Source organism: Zingiber officinale, chromosome 8A, assembly GCF_018446385.1.
Source record: "Zingiber officinale cultivar Zhangliang chromosome 8A, Zo_v1.1, whole genome shotgun sequence".
In the NCBI taxonomy this organism is placed as follows: Eukaryota; Viridiplantae; Streptophyta; class Magnoliopsida; order Zingiberales; family Zingiberaceae; genus Zingiber; species Zingiber officinale.
The window spans coordinates 75,390,220-75,403,368 of NC_056000.1; the positions used below are offsets into that span (position 1 = coordinate 75,390,220).

The 13,149-nt window shown below is 37.9% G+C and overlaps 1 protein-coding gene across 2 annotated transcripts; it reads left to right on the forward strand.

The window, feature by feature from the left end:
- Positions 1-259: 259 nt before the first annotated feature.
- LOC122009583 (SEC12-like protein 1) lies at positions 260-5,743 on the forward strand. 2 transcript variants are annotated; one of them, XM_042565789.1, is made up of 11 exons: positions 260-609; positions 700-800; positions 1,724-1,856; positions 2,098-2,189; positions 2,916-3,015; positions 3,104-3,176; positions 3,255-3,375; positions 4,651-4,770; positions 5,140-5,210; positions 5,295-5,317; positions 5,403-5,743. In XM_042565789.1, exons 1-11 carry the CDS (start codon positions 442-444, stop codon positions 5,511-5,513), a joined length of 1,113 nt encoding a protein of 370 aa, XP_042421723.1. In that variant the 5' UTR covers positions 260-441; the 3' UTR covers positions 5,514-5,743. The 2 variants fall into 2 exon arrangements, with proteins under 2 accessions (XP_042421723.1, XP_042421722.1); XM_042565788.1 differs by having other exon boundaries at positions 277-609; positions 5,295-5,743.
- The last annotated feature ends 7,406 nt before the right edge of the window (positions 5,744-13,149 follow it).

The following is a 13,149-nucleotide window of genomic DNA, read 5'->3' on the forward strand; positions in this document are numbered from 1 at the left end:
ACATTTGATGAAACTTTCGGACAAAGGATATTTTAGAAACTAAATATATCCTTTATAAATTCATATATCCTTTAAAAGTTTGTAGAAATCTGAGAGTCAGAATGCCGAAGAATGTATGTATTTATTTATTCCATTTTTAGCAAACTGTGAATCGCAATTGTCTGATGTCGTTGACAGTATTCCAGTTTCTTTCTCCCACAATTATTAACAAAAAAAAAAAAAAAAAGTCAAAAGGGACCCAACACATCCCATCCTGCGGCATCGCCCTCAGAATATTCCCCCGTCTCCTCTTGTACAACCCCCAACGTTCAACAAGCAGACAACGTTCGCTTCGGCGTGAGGATCGAAGTTTGGTCGCCGCCTCGTTCCTTAAATCCCCCCTCTCTCTGTCTCTTCGTGGGAGATCGCGTAGAATCGGAAGAGGAAGAGGAAGAGGAAGAGATGGAGGGCGACGACACGGCGGGACCGGCGACGTGCGCGGCGTGGATCCGGGGACCGGAGAAGCGGCTGCTGGTGGTGATGGGAAGGGCGAGGAATCACTCCTGCCCTCCCGTGATCGACATCATCGAGTTCGACCCCAAGACCGCTTCTCTCTCCCCCGATCCCCTGGTTCGTATTCGGTCCCCTTGCTCGTCTTTTGATTATACCCGTTGGTTTTTGGGTTACGTTGACCAAGAGTGACATTGAATTGTGTCGCAGGCGAGGTTCGTGATCAGGGATGAGGAGGGAGGCGACCCACTGGGGATCGCGGTGCACCCTAGTGGGGACGAGTTCGTTTGCTCCACCGCCAGCGGCTGCAGGTGAACTTTTCATCTATTTTACAGTTTAGGGGTTTCAAAAGATTCGGGTAATTACTACCTGCCACGTTACTTTGTCGTTGATGAAGATCTCGATTGTTGGGAAAAAAGAAGAAGTTAATTTAGATGATTTAACTTTATCTAAGATAGTTTACCCAAACAAGCCTCAACTTGTGGTGAGTAGAATTTAATGCAACACTGGTATTTTAGATGTACTTTGAAATCATGAGGCTGTATATTGATTATCTTGGAAAGCAACTTCCACCTGACTTCAATGCTGATTGATATGGCGTGGAATGTGGGGCCCCCGAGGTTGAGGTCAAAGTCATGGAAGCCGATTGATGTGATAGTCAAAGTCAAGGAGAGGTCAACATTCGGTGCTAGCATGATCATATGTCTGGACCGGGTGTTCTAGCTGATCAGACCTCTTGTCTGATCGGATCCTGAGCCCCTCAAGATCGATGAAACCCCAATCGATATAAGTGTCCTTCAGAGTCGAGTTTGCTTAGTCACTCGGGGTGGGGCTAGCTCGGTTACACCTTTCGGCCAAGTATCCTAGCCGATCGGGCTTATGGTCCGATCAGATGTGCTAAACATACGGTCCGACCGGACTCTGTAGCCAAGTGAAGAGGTCCGACCTATTTCATAGTTAAGATTATAAAAAAATAGAACTTTTTATTTATGGTACGTTGAAATGGATCATTTTGTGATAATCCTACATGCTTAACTAAAAAAATTAGTAATGAAAACTCATGATATTTCAGACCTATTTTCATGTGAAAGATTCTTGCAATTCCTTTTCCCTTTATATTTTGTCTTCAACAAATCAAATGCTTCCTCTTTTGTAGAATGACAAATTTATTGTTTTTTTGCTTTTAACTTTCAGTGAGAAATTTCAGAAAACAGTTCATCTCTTTTGTTTGCAGATTATATGACTTAGATTATCACAATTTGGGTATAAAGATCCTAGTCAAGGATCTTCCAGCTATCCAGTCCATTGGCACTCAGAAATGTCTGGCATTTAGTACAGATGGTTTGAAATTTGCTGTTGGTGGAGAAGTATGTATTTTCTTGCATCCTAGACTATTCATTAATTGTAATTCTCTATCCAGCAACCGATTTGAACTTAATTAAAATATATAAATTGAAAATAGAGAAAACCTATGCTGATGTGTAGGATAAGTCTATAACTCTATAAATACAATGTGTGCACTACACAATCATATAATGAGTGTGCTTTGATGCTCTGCTTCAACATCTACTTAATTGAACAGTGAAAGTGTTTTTTTTATTACTTCAGGATGGACATCTTAGAATAATTCATTGGCCAACATTGAATTTGCTCTTAGATGAGCCAAAAGCTCACAACTCTTTTAGAGACATGGATATCAGGTAAAGCAGCTCTTTTGCATCACTCTTTATTTCTCCTCTTGTAATTACATTATCATTGATATGCTCTTGCACAGAATAGAGGGCTATCGGAATCCCACACTACTTTGTGTTTGACTTGATGTGAAGAGCATCATGTCTGCTTATCTTGCATATTTTCAACCACCCATAAGTTGATCCGATATTTTTCATGTTAAGCAGCTTGAAGTTTGTATCTGATGACCTAATTAAATTTGTTTTCCATTTGTCTATTCTGATTGGGGTAGAAATATATGGGATAATTTGATAACACATTTCTGATAAGAAGAGCCTTAGGTAGAGATATGGTTATTAACCTCCAATAACATTTAATTCTGCATATAAATGAGATTATTATGAAATTGCTTTAGATTAATCTTATGAAATGTAATGTATTCCTGATTAAGTATGAGTTGGAACATGAATAAACTTGATATTAAAGTATCTGAAAACTTGTCAAAATATGAACTACTGAACTACATGATAGAGTTGCAGAAATATTCTTAATTTGGAACTTTAGTAACTAGTTAACGGTAACTGGGATCAATTTTTCCTGAGCTAACTGATTAATTATGAGTTTTTCCATAGGTTACTTTCAAAATAGTACGATCACTAGATTTACCTCTTAAGTGCCACACGTTACTTATAATAATCATCATGGTGATGGGTTGATGCTTACACAGTACATTTTCTTTGAACTTTATTTATCAGCTTAGACTCAGAATTCTTAGTTTCAACATCTACTGATGGTTCTGCAAGAATATGGAAGATAGCTGAGGGTGTTCCATTAGCCTCATTAACTCGCACTGCAGTAAGCTTCCCCTTCAGGGTCATGTATTTGTTGTTTATAAAGTTCCGAGGTCTGTTGTTTATAATGTCTTTTCTATGGCATGTTTCAGGATGAGAAGATTGAGTGTTGCCGATTTTCTAGAGATGGAACAAAACCCTTCTTATTTTGCACTGGCCAAAAAGGTTGCTAACCATCAACCTAAAAAAGTCATTTCAATTACTACTTATTTTCTGAATAGTCTCGAATTTGGCTGAAAATAGGTAATAAAGCGGTAACTACAGTATGGGATATTAGTACATGGAACAGAATTGGTTATAAGAAGCTAATGGGAAAGCCTATTTCTGTTCTTTCAATTAGCTTGGATGGGAAGTACCTTGGACTGTAAGTGCTCTTGGAAATTTGTTAATCCAATTGTTTATACGTGTACTTAATTTTTCAATGAGAATAAGCCTTGTTCCACTCTTAGTAAAATGCAATAGTTGGTAAATCAAATTCACATATAAAAACCATCAAATGTGCTGAAGAAAGTTCTTCAGGTCATTTTGCACTGATGGAGACAATTGACACTTTCCTCTAAAAGTCTGTAAGGGCAAAAATAAAGTTCCATAGGCCAATTTTTAATTTGGCATACTTTGGATAATGATAAACCTATTTTGGAAAATAATGTTGTCTAATAGTTCCATGTTGAAAGTCAATGTTTGAGAAGTTGAAGAATCAGTCAAAAGGTGTGTAATCATGTCTTTATTCTTTGTAAGAAATCCTAAGAGTCGATCAAAGTTTATGAGTCATGTATGTTTTATTTCCTATGTTCTAAGAGTCCACCATTTAGTATAAATGTGTATTGTTGGAGAGATAAACCGAATGAAGGGGAGACCACTGCATAGATTCAGTTGATTGAAGTGTAACCCCAATTGGAAATAAAAGAGAGCAACAGTGGTTGTAGGTGGTGGTGTGCAAATGTTATAGGTGCTATGGAAGAGGCATTAGATCTATTGATAAACCTAATGGCGTAAGAAGGGAATGGGTTGGAGAAGGAAACAATAGCTTGATAAAAGTCAAGGGAGGAGAGAGGCAAGGAAGAAGAGACGTGGGATTCAGATTGTGTAGATACCTCTTGGTGCAGAGAAGGGGGTAGAGGAGAGGGGACAGTTGAGGGAGAAAGCAGGGAAAGAAATTAGATGAAGATGAAGCAACTTCAAGTTGATTTCAGTGATCGTGCAAGCCGCCTTTAGATAACCATTAGATCCAAGATTCCTGCCAACTTCACTAAACCCATCACATGTCCATTTTTAATACTAAGCACCCAGCAAAACTAAACTAAGATTCCTGGATAAAAATTTAATTAACTTTTTCAATATGAGGTTGCTAAATAGCTATGCTTTACTACTATTGCAACAATTTCTTCCGCCTGTATCATCTCTCTTTCTCCATATCCAGCTCTATTGTAGTTCCTATATCTTGTTTTATTAGCCCATCCTACCATCATTATGCAATTTCCATGCTCCATAGATCATATTCTCTGATAATTGTTGAATGAGCTTGTATTTACATGCTAATAAGTTAAAGACAGTGATACGTGTGTAGAAATAGTTAATTCTTAGCTTATACATGTCATTCCTTTGTCAACGAACATTTGGCTATCATTCCTTGAAACAGTGGCAGCAAAGATGGTGATATGTGTGTAGTCGAAGTGAACACAATGTCAATTTCTCACTTGAGTAAGAAGCTTCATCTAGGCACTCCCATTTCATTGATGGAATTTGCTCCTAAAGAAAGGTATCGACATGGTTTACATCCTTAAAGTAAGCTAGACATTTCCTTGATGCTTCTTTTTTTTCCCCCTCTGAATTACCAAGTTTTTATTTCAAGACAGGAAGGAAAATAGTCTCATCTGCAACTTAAGATGTTTGCTAATTAAAATCTAATAAAAAATGTTTGCTCAAATCGATTAGCAGGTAGCAAAATATTAAGGCAACTGATGGGTTGTAATTGATAAGCTGGAAATTGCATGCTTTAGATAGTTTTTTTTCCCCTTTATTAGCACTTTCGTTTAATAACTTGTCAATTTACATTTTACAAATATGGAGTTTTCACGCCCAAGATGTTCATCCAATTAGTTCAAACTTTCCCTTGTGGATCATGCAGGGTTGTTATTTCTACTTCCAGTCAATGGGGGTTCAAGCTCACCAAACTCAATGTACCTGCAGATTGGAAAGGTATATCATTCTATTTCATTCTTAATTTTCTCATCTTGTATGATTTAGGGCTTTGGGTTTTGATGCCTTGTTTTCCTCGTACAGAGTGGCAGATCTACTTGATATTGGTGGGCCTCTTTTTGGCTTCACTAATCGTGTTCTATATATTGTATGAGAATTCTGATTCATTCTGGAACTTCCCTCTTGGCAAAGACCAACCTGGAAGATTTCGACCAGTGGCCTTCACCGATTCTCAACCTTCAGACGATGGCCCCTGGTGAGGACTCGAGACTCATGTCAAGTTCGGTCCAAGACTCACAATAGCCTACCTATCTCAATATCCTCTAAATTGTTGCACTCGAGTGTTTTCATTTATGCAAATGGTCCAGAGATTGATTGCCAACGCCTAAGGTAATTTTATTTTTTCATGGAGACTATTCAGGGATAAACAAGGGCAATGCCTGCCATGGCACTGTTAGTGGGTTCACCCTCTGGAGGAATGAAATCTCACACATATTTTTCAATACAAAATATTAAGTTTAATTTGACTGAAACACAGAAAAGCTTTTTTAGCCATGTCTATAATATAACCTGCAAACTCCATACTCCACCTAGATAGAGCCTTAGGGGTACTACCAGGGCCCATATATGATACATGATATATGTGGCTGTGGGGACTCAGTGAACACTGACAGGATTGGAAGAGCAAAAGAAGTGGTGTCAGACGAGGAGTATATAATTTGCAAAAGGATCGAGTGGAGTCAGATGGATATTATATATATGCACATATGTGTTGCCTCGAGAGGAACTGAAGGTGAGCATGCATATCTAAAAGCTACTGCTCTCCTTGCCTTGCTCGAATGTCACTAGGTCAGCTGCATGTGAAACCTGGAGATGGCAGAATACATATGTAGAAACTTGATGCTCGGTTCAGGCCATTTGTCAATTAGTTCACTGTTCAATATGGATTGTGGGGAGGGAGAATGAAAGAGAGACTTCATGATGAATGAGTGCGAGAATGAATCATACAGCAGAGGCAGGCATGCAGCCATATGCATTGCCTAGGACGTCTCTCTCCCTGTGCAATTCTATTGATTAATATTTCAGATTTATTAGGCGGGATCACATTTCTACGGATGTATATTTTTTAAAAAAAAATCCCTTCCACCTATAGTTATTTGATGGTCGAATATAAATTGATGTTGTAATTTATTTTTCGTCACATAATCTAAGACGGATTAAGTGTAATATCTAGATCAACATGATAACTTTTTACTACCATTCTATTGATTAATACTTTCTATTCTAATCCTGAGCCAACTAGATGAATCAACTTTAGCCATGCACACCATTGCCACCTACAAGCAATGTGTGGTAATTAATGATGTGGATAGAGGAGGTGTTCCTGCAAGGGTTTTGTCAATGTTGGATAGATAGTTAGACCAACCTCATTTTTCCACTAGTTGTCAGATGAATGAATTATCATGCCATTGTCGTGGTATAATGATTAGATCCTCTAATAAATAATTAAAAGATTTAAGGTCTAAATCTGAACTATCTTATATTGTAAGAGATTTTTCCTCTAGTGAGAAGCAGATCTAAGAACATTGATTGTATGAATGAATTTTCACGAGTATTTTCTGATTTACTTTGATGATCAGTAAAAAAAAAATTTATCGAGCACATTAGTCATTTCTAAAATTAATCGATTCAAAAAACTAAATATATACTAACTAAAAATATAAAAATAAAATAAAAATGAATTATCTTCACCTTACCTGCAATTAGGGTATCTTGCATGACATTACTAGATGCTGTAGAAGTATATGTTGAAATTTTATGTCTTTTTAAGGTGGTGCGAATCTCAAAAATCTTATTCACATACATGAACAAGGACTTTCCTTCTCCCTTTGTCATTTGATACCCATTCCAAAGCTCCATGGATGGTCGGGAAGGTGACAAAATAAAGGGAATATATATAACAAGTTAAAATAAAATAGAAATAATATATTTTAATCAAATTTAATTTAAGTGTAAACATAAACCTTTGTCATGAGGATGCTGGAATCAGAACTAGTGAATGTGGTAGTAATGCAAGCAATAAAAAATAATAATGAGAAGGAGATAGTCAGAAATAGATTCCAATGGTTTTAAGTTGAAAAGGAGAGGTGGGGTGAGGGCTGTGTGATTTCTGGTTATGGAGGGCGTGGCTAGTCCTCCATGGATGGGTACGCAAGTTTGGTTTGGGCATGCAATCATCGACTGGATAGCTGTGAGGGTGTCACAGGAGATCCCAAAAGATTTTCTTAAAGATATCACTAAGGGTGTGTTTGGTTCAAGTCATCATGTATAATCTTGGTTATGTGATTACCAGGTAATCACATAACCAAGGTTATAGGGAATAAAACATAACCAAATGTTGTTTGGTTCAACTTAGGTAATGCAACAAAAACTTGTTTGTTTGAAGGTTTTAATGAATACCCTAGTTTAATATTTTACCGTATTACCCTCAATTACAAAACCAACAATACATATTATTATTATTATTATTATTATTATTATTATTATTATTTATTTATTTTTTAATGTTTTTTTACTTTTTTTTCCCTGTATATTTTTTTTTACTTTTTTATGTATTTTTTTATTTTTTAATGTTTTTATATTTTATATTATTTATATTTTTATATTATTTATATTTTTATTTTTTTATTTTTTACATTTTTTAAATTTAAATTTTTATTTATTTATTTTATTTTTAATTTTTTTTTTAAATTTGTACAATTTTTAAAATTTTTTTTAATTTTTTAAAATTTTTATAAATTTTTTTTTAAAATTTTTTTTAAAATTTTTAAAAAATTTTAAATTTTTAAAATTTTTTTAACATTTTTAAAATTTTTATTTTTTATTTTTAAAATTTTTATTTTTTAAAATTTTTTACAACATTTTTTTATTTTTTTACATTTTTTAATATTTTTTTTACATTTTTTCTCTTTTTTTTCATGTTTTTTCTTATCGGAGGGTATTTTTGGTAAAAAAAATTTGTTAACTCCGGAATCAACAAAAACCTTAGTTTTCTGAGGTTTTCCGATTCCGGGCTGCATGACCCTTTTGCTGACGTGTCGGGCATGGAACATTACTTGGGAATCATCGAATACCTAAACCAAACAAGGTTTTTGTTGATAACCTTGGATGGATAACCAAGATTATCAAGAATAACCCCGAACCAAACGCACCCTAAAATCTAAAGACAACCAACTCCTCTTCTATTCCCTTCTCTCTCGCTCTCTCATCTCCATCCCTATCTCTATCTCTCCATGTTGCAGGTGTCAACCCTCAAATCTCTTTGACTACTTTCCTCTTTATCCTTGTACACGTCAAAAAACTTTCCTTTAATAAGGGCAAACCCTTTTTTTGATTCATATTCATGTTTCTTATACTATTAGGTTGATGGATCATTAATATATTTTAATTATAGCCAGTCGAGTCCCCTCTAATATTCAGTCGGATCTTATTCTCGGACGGAGTCGGTTCGACTAAGGACTGTTGTCATCCTGAGAACTTCGTCTCTTTGAGGACTGAACATCTGCTCGGACAAGGAGTCCTGGTTGGCTAAGGAATGACTATCTAGAGGACTCTACATTTTTGAGGAGTCAACATCCACTCGATTTTTGGTATACTTCAACCTTCTCGGACTTCAATGACGAGGAAGTGGACCAGATTTGCCTTACCTATCAACTCTCTGATGACCACCACATCATTATACTCTCACGCCTCGATCGTCCCAACCTTCCTCCAACCGGCTACATTACCCTTTTTAAAGACCATTTTCTGGTTGGTCCTCACTTTCCATTGCACTCATTCTTTTCCAAAATTTCTCACTACTTTCACATCCCCTTCCAATAATTAGCTCCCAACTCCATTAAGTTATTATATGGGGTCATTGTTCTCCGCTTATACCGTGTCCCTTTGCATCCTCAAATCTTTCACTATTTTTATTATCCCAAAAAATCTGAACCAGACGTCTTTCTTCTCCAAACTCAAATGGGTTCCGTCTTTTTTGATAAAACGTCCTCTTTCAACAAAGCTTAGAAGTTTCATTAGTTCTATCTTCGAGCCATCCCTCCTATATCCTTTCTGATCGACTAACAGATGTAACTTCCCTCACTCCCGAGTTGGGTTAATATCGTTGGGATCCCCTATATGTCACCACCTCGGAGACTCTGTCTGATCTGAAATTCAACATCGGTAAGTTGCTTCTGGTGGACGACTTGTATATTTTCAGGCTCGGTCACATTCAAGGTGGACTTCCCTACAGCTTTGATAAGAAATTTATCTTCCCTTTGATGTTATATCTAACTGATTTCCTTTTCTTGTTTTGCAGTCAGAACCATGTAGAAAGCATGTGCAGCCGAGTCCGCAAAGATGGACGATGAGGAGATGAATCAACGTTCAGAAGTCGAACTGGCTTGTTGCGACGCATTGACGATCGGCACAACCAAGGAGTCGGCCAGCGAGGAGGGTGCCAGCAGAGCCGTGGGTTGTGATGCGGCGGCCAATACTAAAGAATTGCTACCCCTCAACCTTCCACGGTTCCTGAATAGGTCCCTTCCGAGTCCACCACATCTGACGCACCTTTGCGTTTTTGTCACAAGAGATGTTGACCGGATACGCCTGCACCCTCGACTTCAACCACTCCACCTCCACGTCATCCACTCTTCGAGCGAGGGGAGAGCTTAGCTCCCGCTCTCGCTGGACACGGGATCAACCTTAAGGGTCTCGCCCCCCACCCCCGACCAGACGCCGGTGGATCCCTCCACCCCCTCACGAGGTGGGCCCCACATCCGAAATTACTTCAAGCCCACACCAAAAACCAAATCAACCTCGAAGGGCCCAGGACCCGTAAAGTCAACGACACGTTGAGGTTGCCCTCTCAGAGCTGGCTATGTACTAACCCCTTCGAGCCCCTCTCGCTTCAACATACAATCAAGATGAAGGATCAGCTAGCTCAGGTCTAGGCAGATTACGTGGTAGATACAGCCGAGCGCACCCTAGAGGAAGTAGCTGACCGCTTCTCTCAGGACATCATAGGGGTGAGCTTTCTCTATCACATGTATATCACATAGATTTTTCCATTCTTTGCACCTCGTTTCAACCTCTTCCTTTAGTCAGTTTTGGGTGACAGGCTTGTTCATGAACCAAAAGATGGCAGAGGTAAGCTACGCTTACCAGACCCTGAAGGGTTCTGTGGGAGAAGCAAGGACTTTCTGAGTGTCTCCAAGAAAAAATGGTTCATTTGAGGAAAGAGTTGGAGAGTTAAAACGAGCTATTGCTAAGGGCAAAGAAGGTCCTTACTGAAGAAAAGGAAAAGAAGACTTGCTCAGGTGAACTCTATAGTAAAACTTTAAAAATGACTCCAGGCTATTGAGTCCCGTCTCTAGTCTGAGAATGCTTGTAAAGTAAGGACCATATTGGACCTGGACTAGAAGAATACTGAAGCCAGAGCCCTCTCTTTAAAGTTAAAAGAGGCAAAGATGACCCATGCCTCCGAGTTAGCTGCCAAAACAGTCGAACTAACCATGAAGGACTTATAGCTTGGGGAAAAGCAGTAAACCCTAGATAACAAGATGTCGAGCTGGAGGCGCTAAAGGTTGAGATGGATAGCTACAAGGCGGGAGAAGAAGAGAGGCTTGGGGCCTACAGGGTGGATTATCTATGCTCTTAGGAATTCAATATTGTCCTAGGCCAGCGAACTTCAAAAATGTTTGGCTACGGGGTAGAGGGGGTCATGAAGCAACTCAGAGAAGCTGACCATCTCACTGTAGACCTTCCCATGAATTTTATCAACTGCAAGAAGATCATAGAGGGTGTTTGAGATGATGCTTTCCTGGACTTTTCTTAGAATTTTCTTAGTGTTCTTAGAAAAAATTTTCTTTCGGGGTTGTATTCCCCGAGCGCTGTAAAAACTTATGATATTTTATCATAACTATCTTTTATTGCCCTTTGGCTCTCGTACTCTTCTGTTTATGTTGTGCCAAGCTATATGTATGAATTTATGCAAGTAGCGCTTAAACAGATGTCGCACGACTAACCATCACCCTGATCAATTAGAAAACTTTTGCTTTAGCAGGTATCGTGCAACCCTTGGCTAGAGGTTGACTTCCTCTTCGTGGCCTTACCATATGCTTATTGATAAAATATCGACTAGGTGAACAATGAATAGGTATCCATCGAGGATTTCAAATTTAATCGATTTATCCAGCCAATTGGCTGCGTGGTGCAAGTGAGTGGCTAAATCATGCCGAGCAAGCGATTGAATCATGTTGAGTGAGCAACTAAATGGTGTCGAGTGACTGGCTAAATGGTGCTAAGCAAGCAGTTGAATTATGCTGAGTGAATGGTTGAATCGTGCCGAGTAAGCGACTAAATCATGCCGAGCTAATGGTTGAATAGTGTCGAGCAAGCGGTTGAATGGTGCTAAGCAAGCAAATGAATCGTGTCAAGTGAACGGCTAAATCGTGTTGAGCGAGCAGCTGAATAGTGTTGAGTAAGAGGCTAAATCATGCCGAGTGAGCGACTAAATGGTGCTAAGTAAGCAGCTGAATAGTGCCGAGCGATGACTGAATCGTGCCGAGCGACGACTGAATCGTGTCGAGCGAACGACTGAATTGTGCTGAGTGAGCGGCTGCATAATTGTTAGGATGTATACTAAAAGCCTAGCTTTTGGTATAAACATTTATCTAGAAATAAGAATCACATTGGTCAAATGTCTATATTTATGATCAATGTAGTTGTTCAATTAATTTATATTGTAGATAACATGGTGTGTGGTGTCACACACAGAAGATCATGTTATCGGTTCCTTATAAATTATAAACAGTAGCTCACGACCAAGATGGAAAGGAACAAACCATTGGAAGGTCGTAGTGTAATTAGGTATTAGTTTATCTTAACTATATAATTACACTAATACACTTAGAGTGTATTGAGTAGGACCATTAGAGGTCGTTCCTTTTATACTGACTTTATGAAGGAACAAAGACCTCAGTTATTATGGAAGTGTGTGCTCTTAATCCTAATATAATAACAAACACATATATTTGATATTTATTTCTTTAATTTATCAATGGGTGAGATTTAGTTCGATAAATCAATAAGCCCGATAAGTTGAGAAATGATATCACTTATAGTGTGTGTTGTTGATTATAGAAGGAAACTGTGTCCTAGTGATCTAGGTTGAGAATGTCCCCAAGAGGAGCTCATAAGGATTGTCATGTTAAACCCTACAGGTGGACTTAGTCCAACATGACGATGAAGTTGAGTGGTACTACTCTTGGAGCTAGATATTAATTAAATGAGTTGTCAGTAACTCACTTAATTAGTAGGCATTCGTAATCTTAAACACAGGGAGACTAACACACTCATGATAAGAAGGAGCTCATAATGTAATTTGGGATTGGTGCGGTAGTGCGATAATAACTCTATAGTGGAATGAGTTATTATCGATGAACTTGAGTTGTGTGTTCGGGGCGAGCACGGGATACTCAAGCTCATTGGAAGGCCAAAATCAATTTCTCCTCTAGGTCCCTGTTGTAGCCTCAATAAAGCCTCAAGTCCATCTAAAGAAAAGCCTATCTTGGTGTCCAAGAAGGGGCCGGTTCATTGCTTGGTGACCAAGCAATGGCCGACCACATATTCTCTAGAAGTGGCCGGCCCCAAGGGGGCCGACCGCAATATTTAAATTAGGAAGGTTGTTTTTGAATTTTTACAATTTGTAAAAAGAGAGATTTTAAAAATTTATAAAATTTTCCTAATTTAAATTAGGTCACAAGGTTTTAAAAGAGAGTTGTAAAATTTATAAAACTTTCTTTTAAAAAGAAATATTATTAGAGATGTTTTAAATTTTAAAACTTGGTTTTAAATTTTAAAACTTTCCTTTTAATATCCACATTGAAAAAAATGA

Excerpts from the sequence above, each read along its gene's own strand:
- LOC122009583 (XM_042565788.1), top strand. The coding sequence starts at position 442 with ATGGAGGGCGACGACACGGCGGGACCGGCGACGTGCGCGGCGTGGATC. Across the intron at positions 3,016-3,103 it reads CCTCATTAACTCGCACTGCA|GATGAGAAGATTGAGTGTTG; the intron begins GTAAGCTTCCCC and ends GGCATGTTTCAG. Across the intron at positions 3,177-3,254 it reads ATTTTGCACTGGCCAAAAAG|GTAATAAAGCGGTAACTACA; the intron begins GTTGCTAACCAT and ends GGCTGAAAATAG.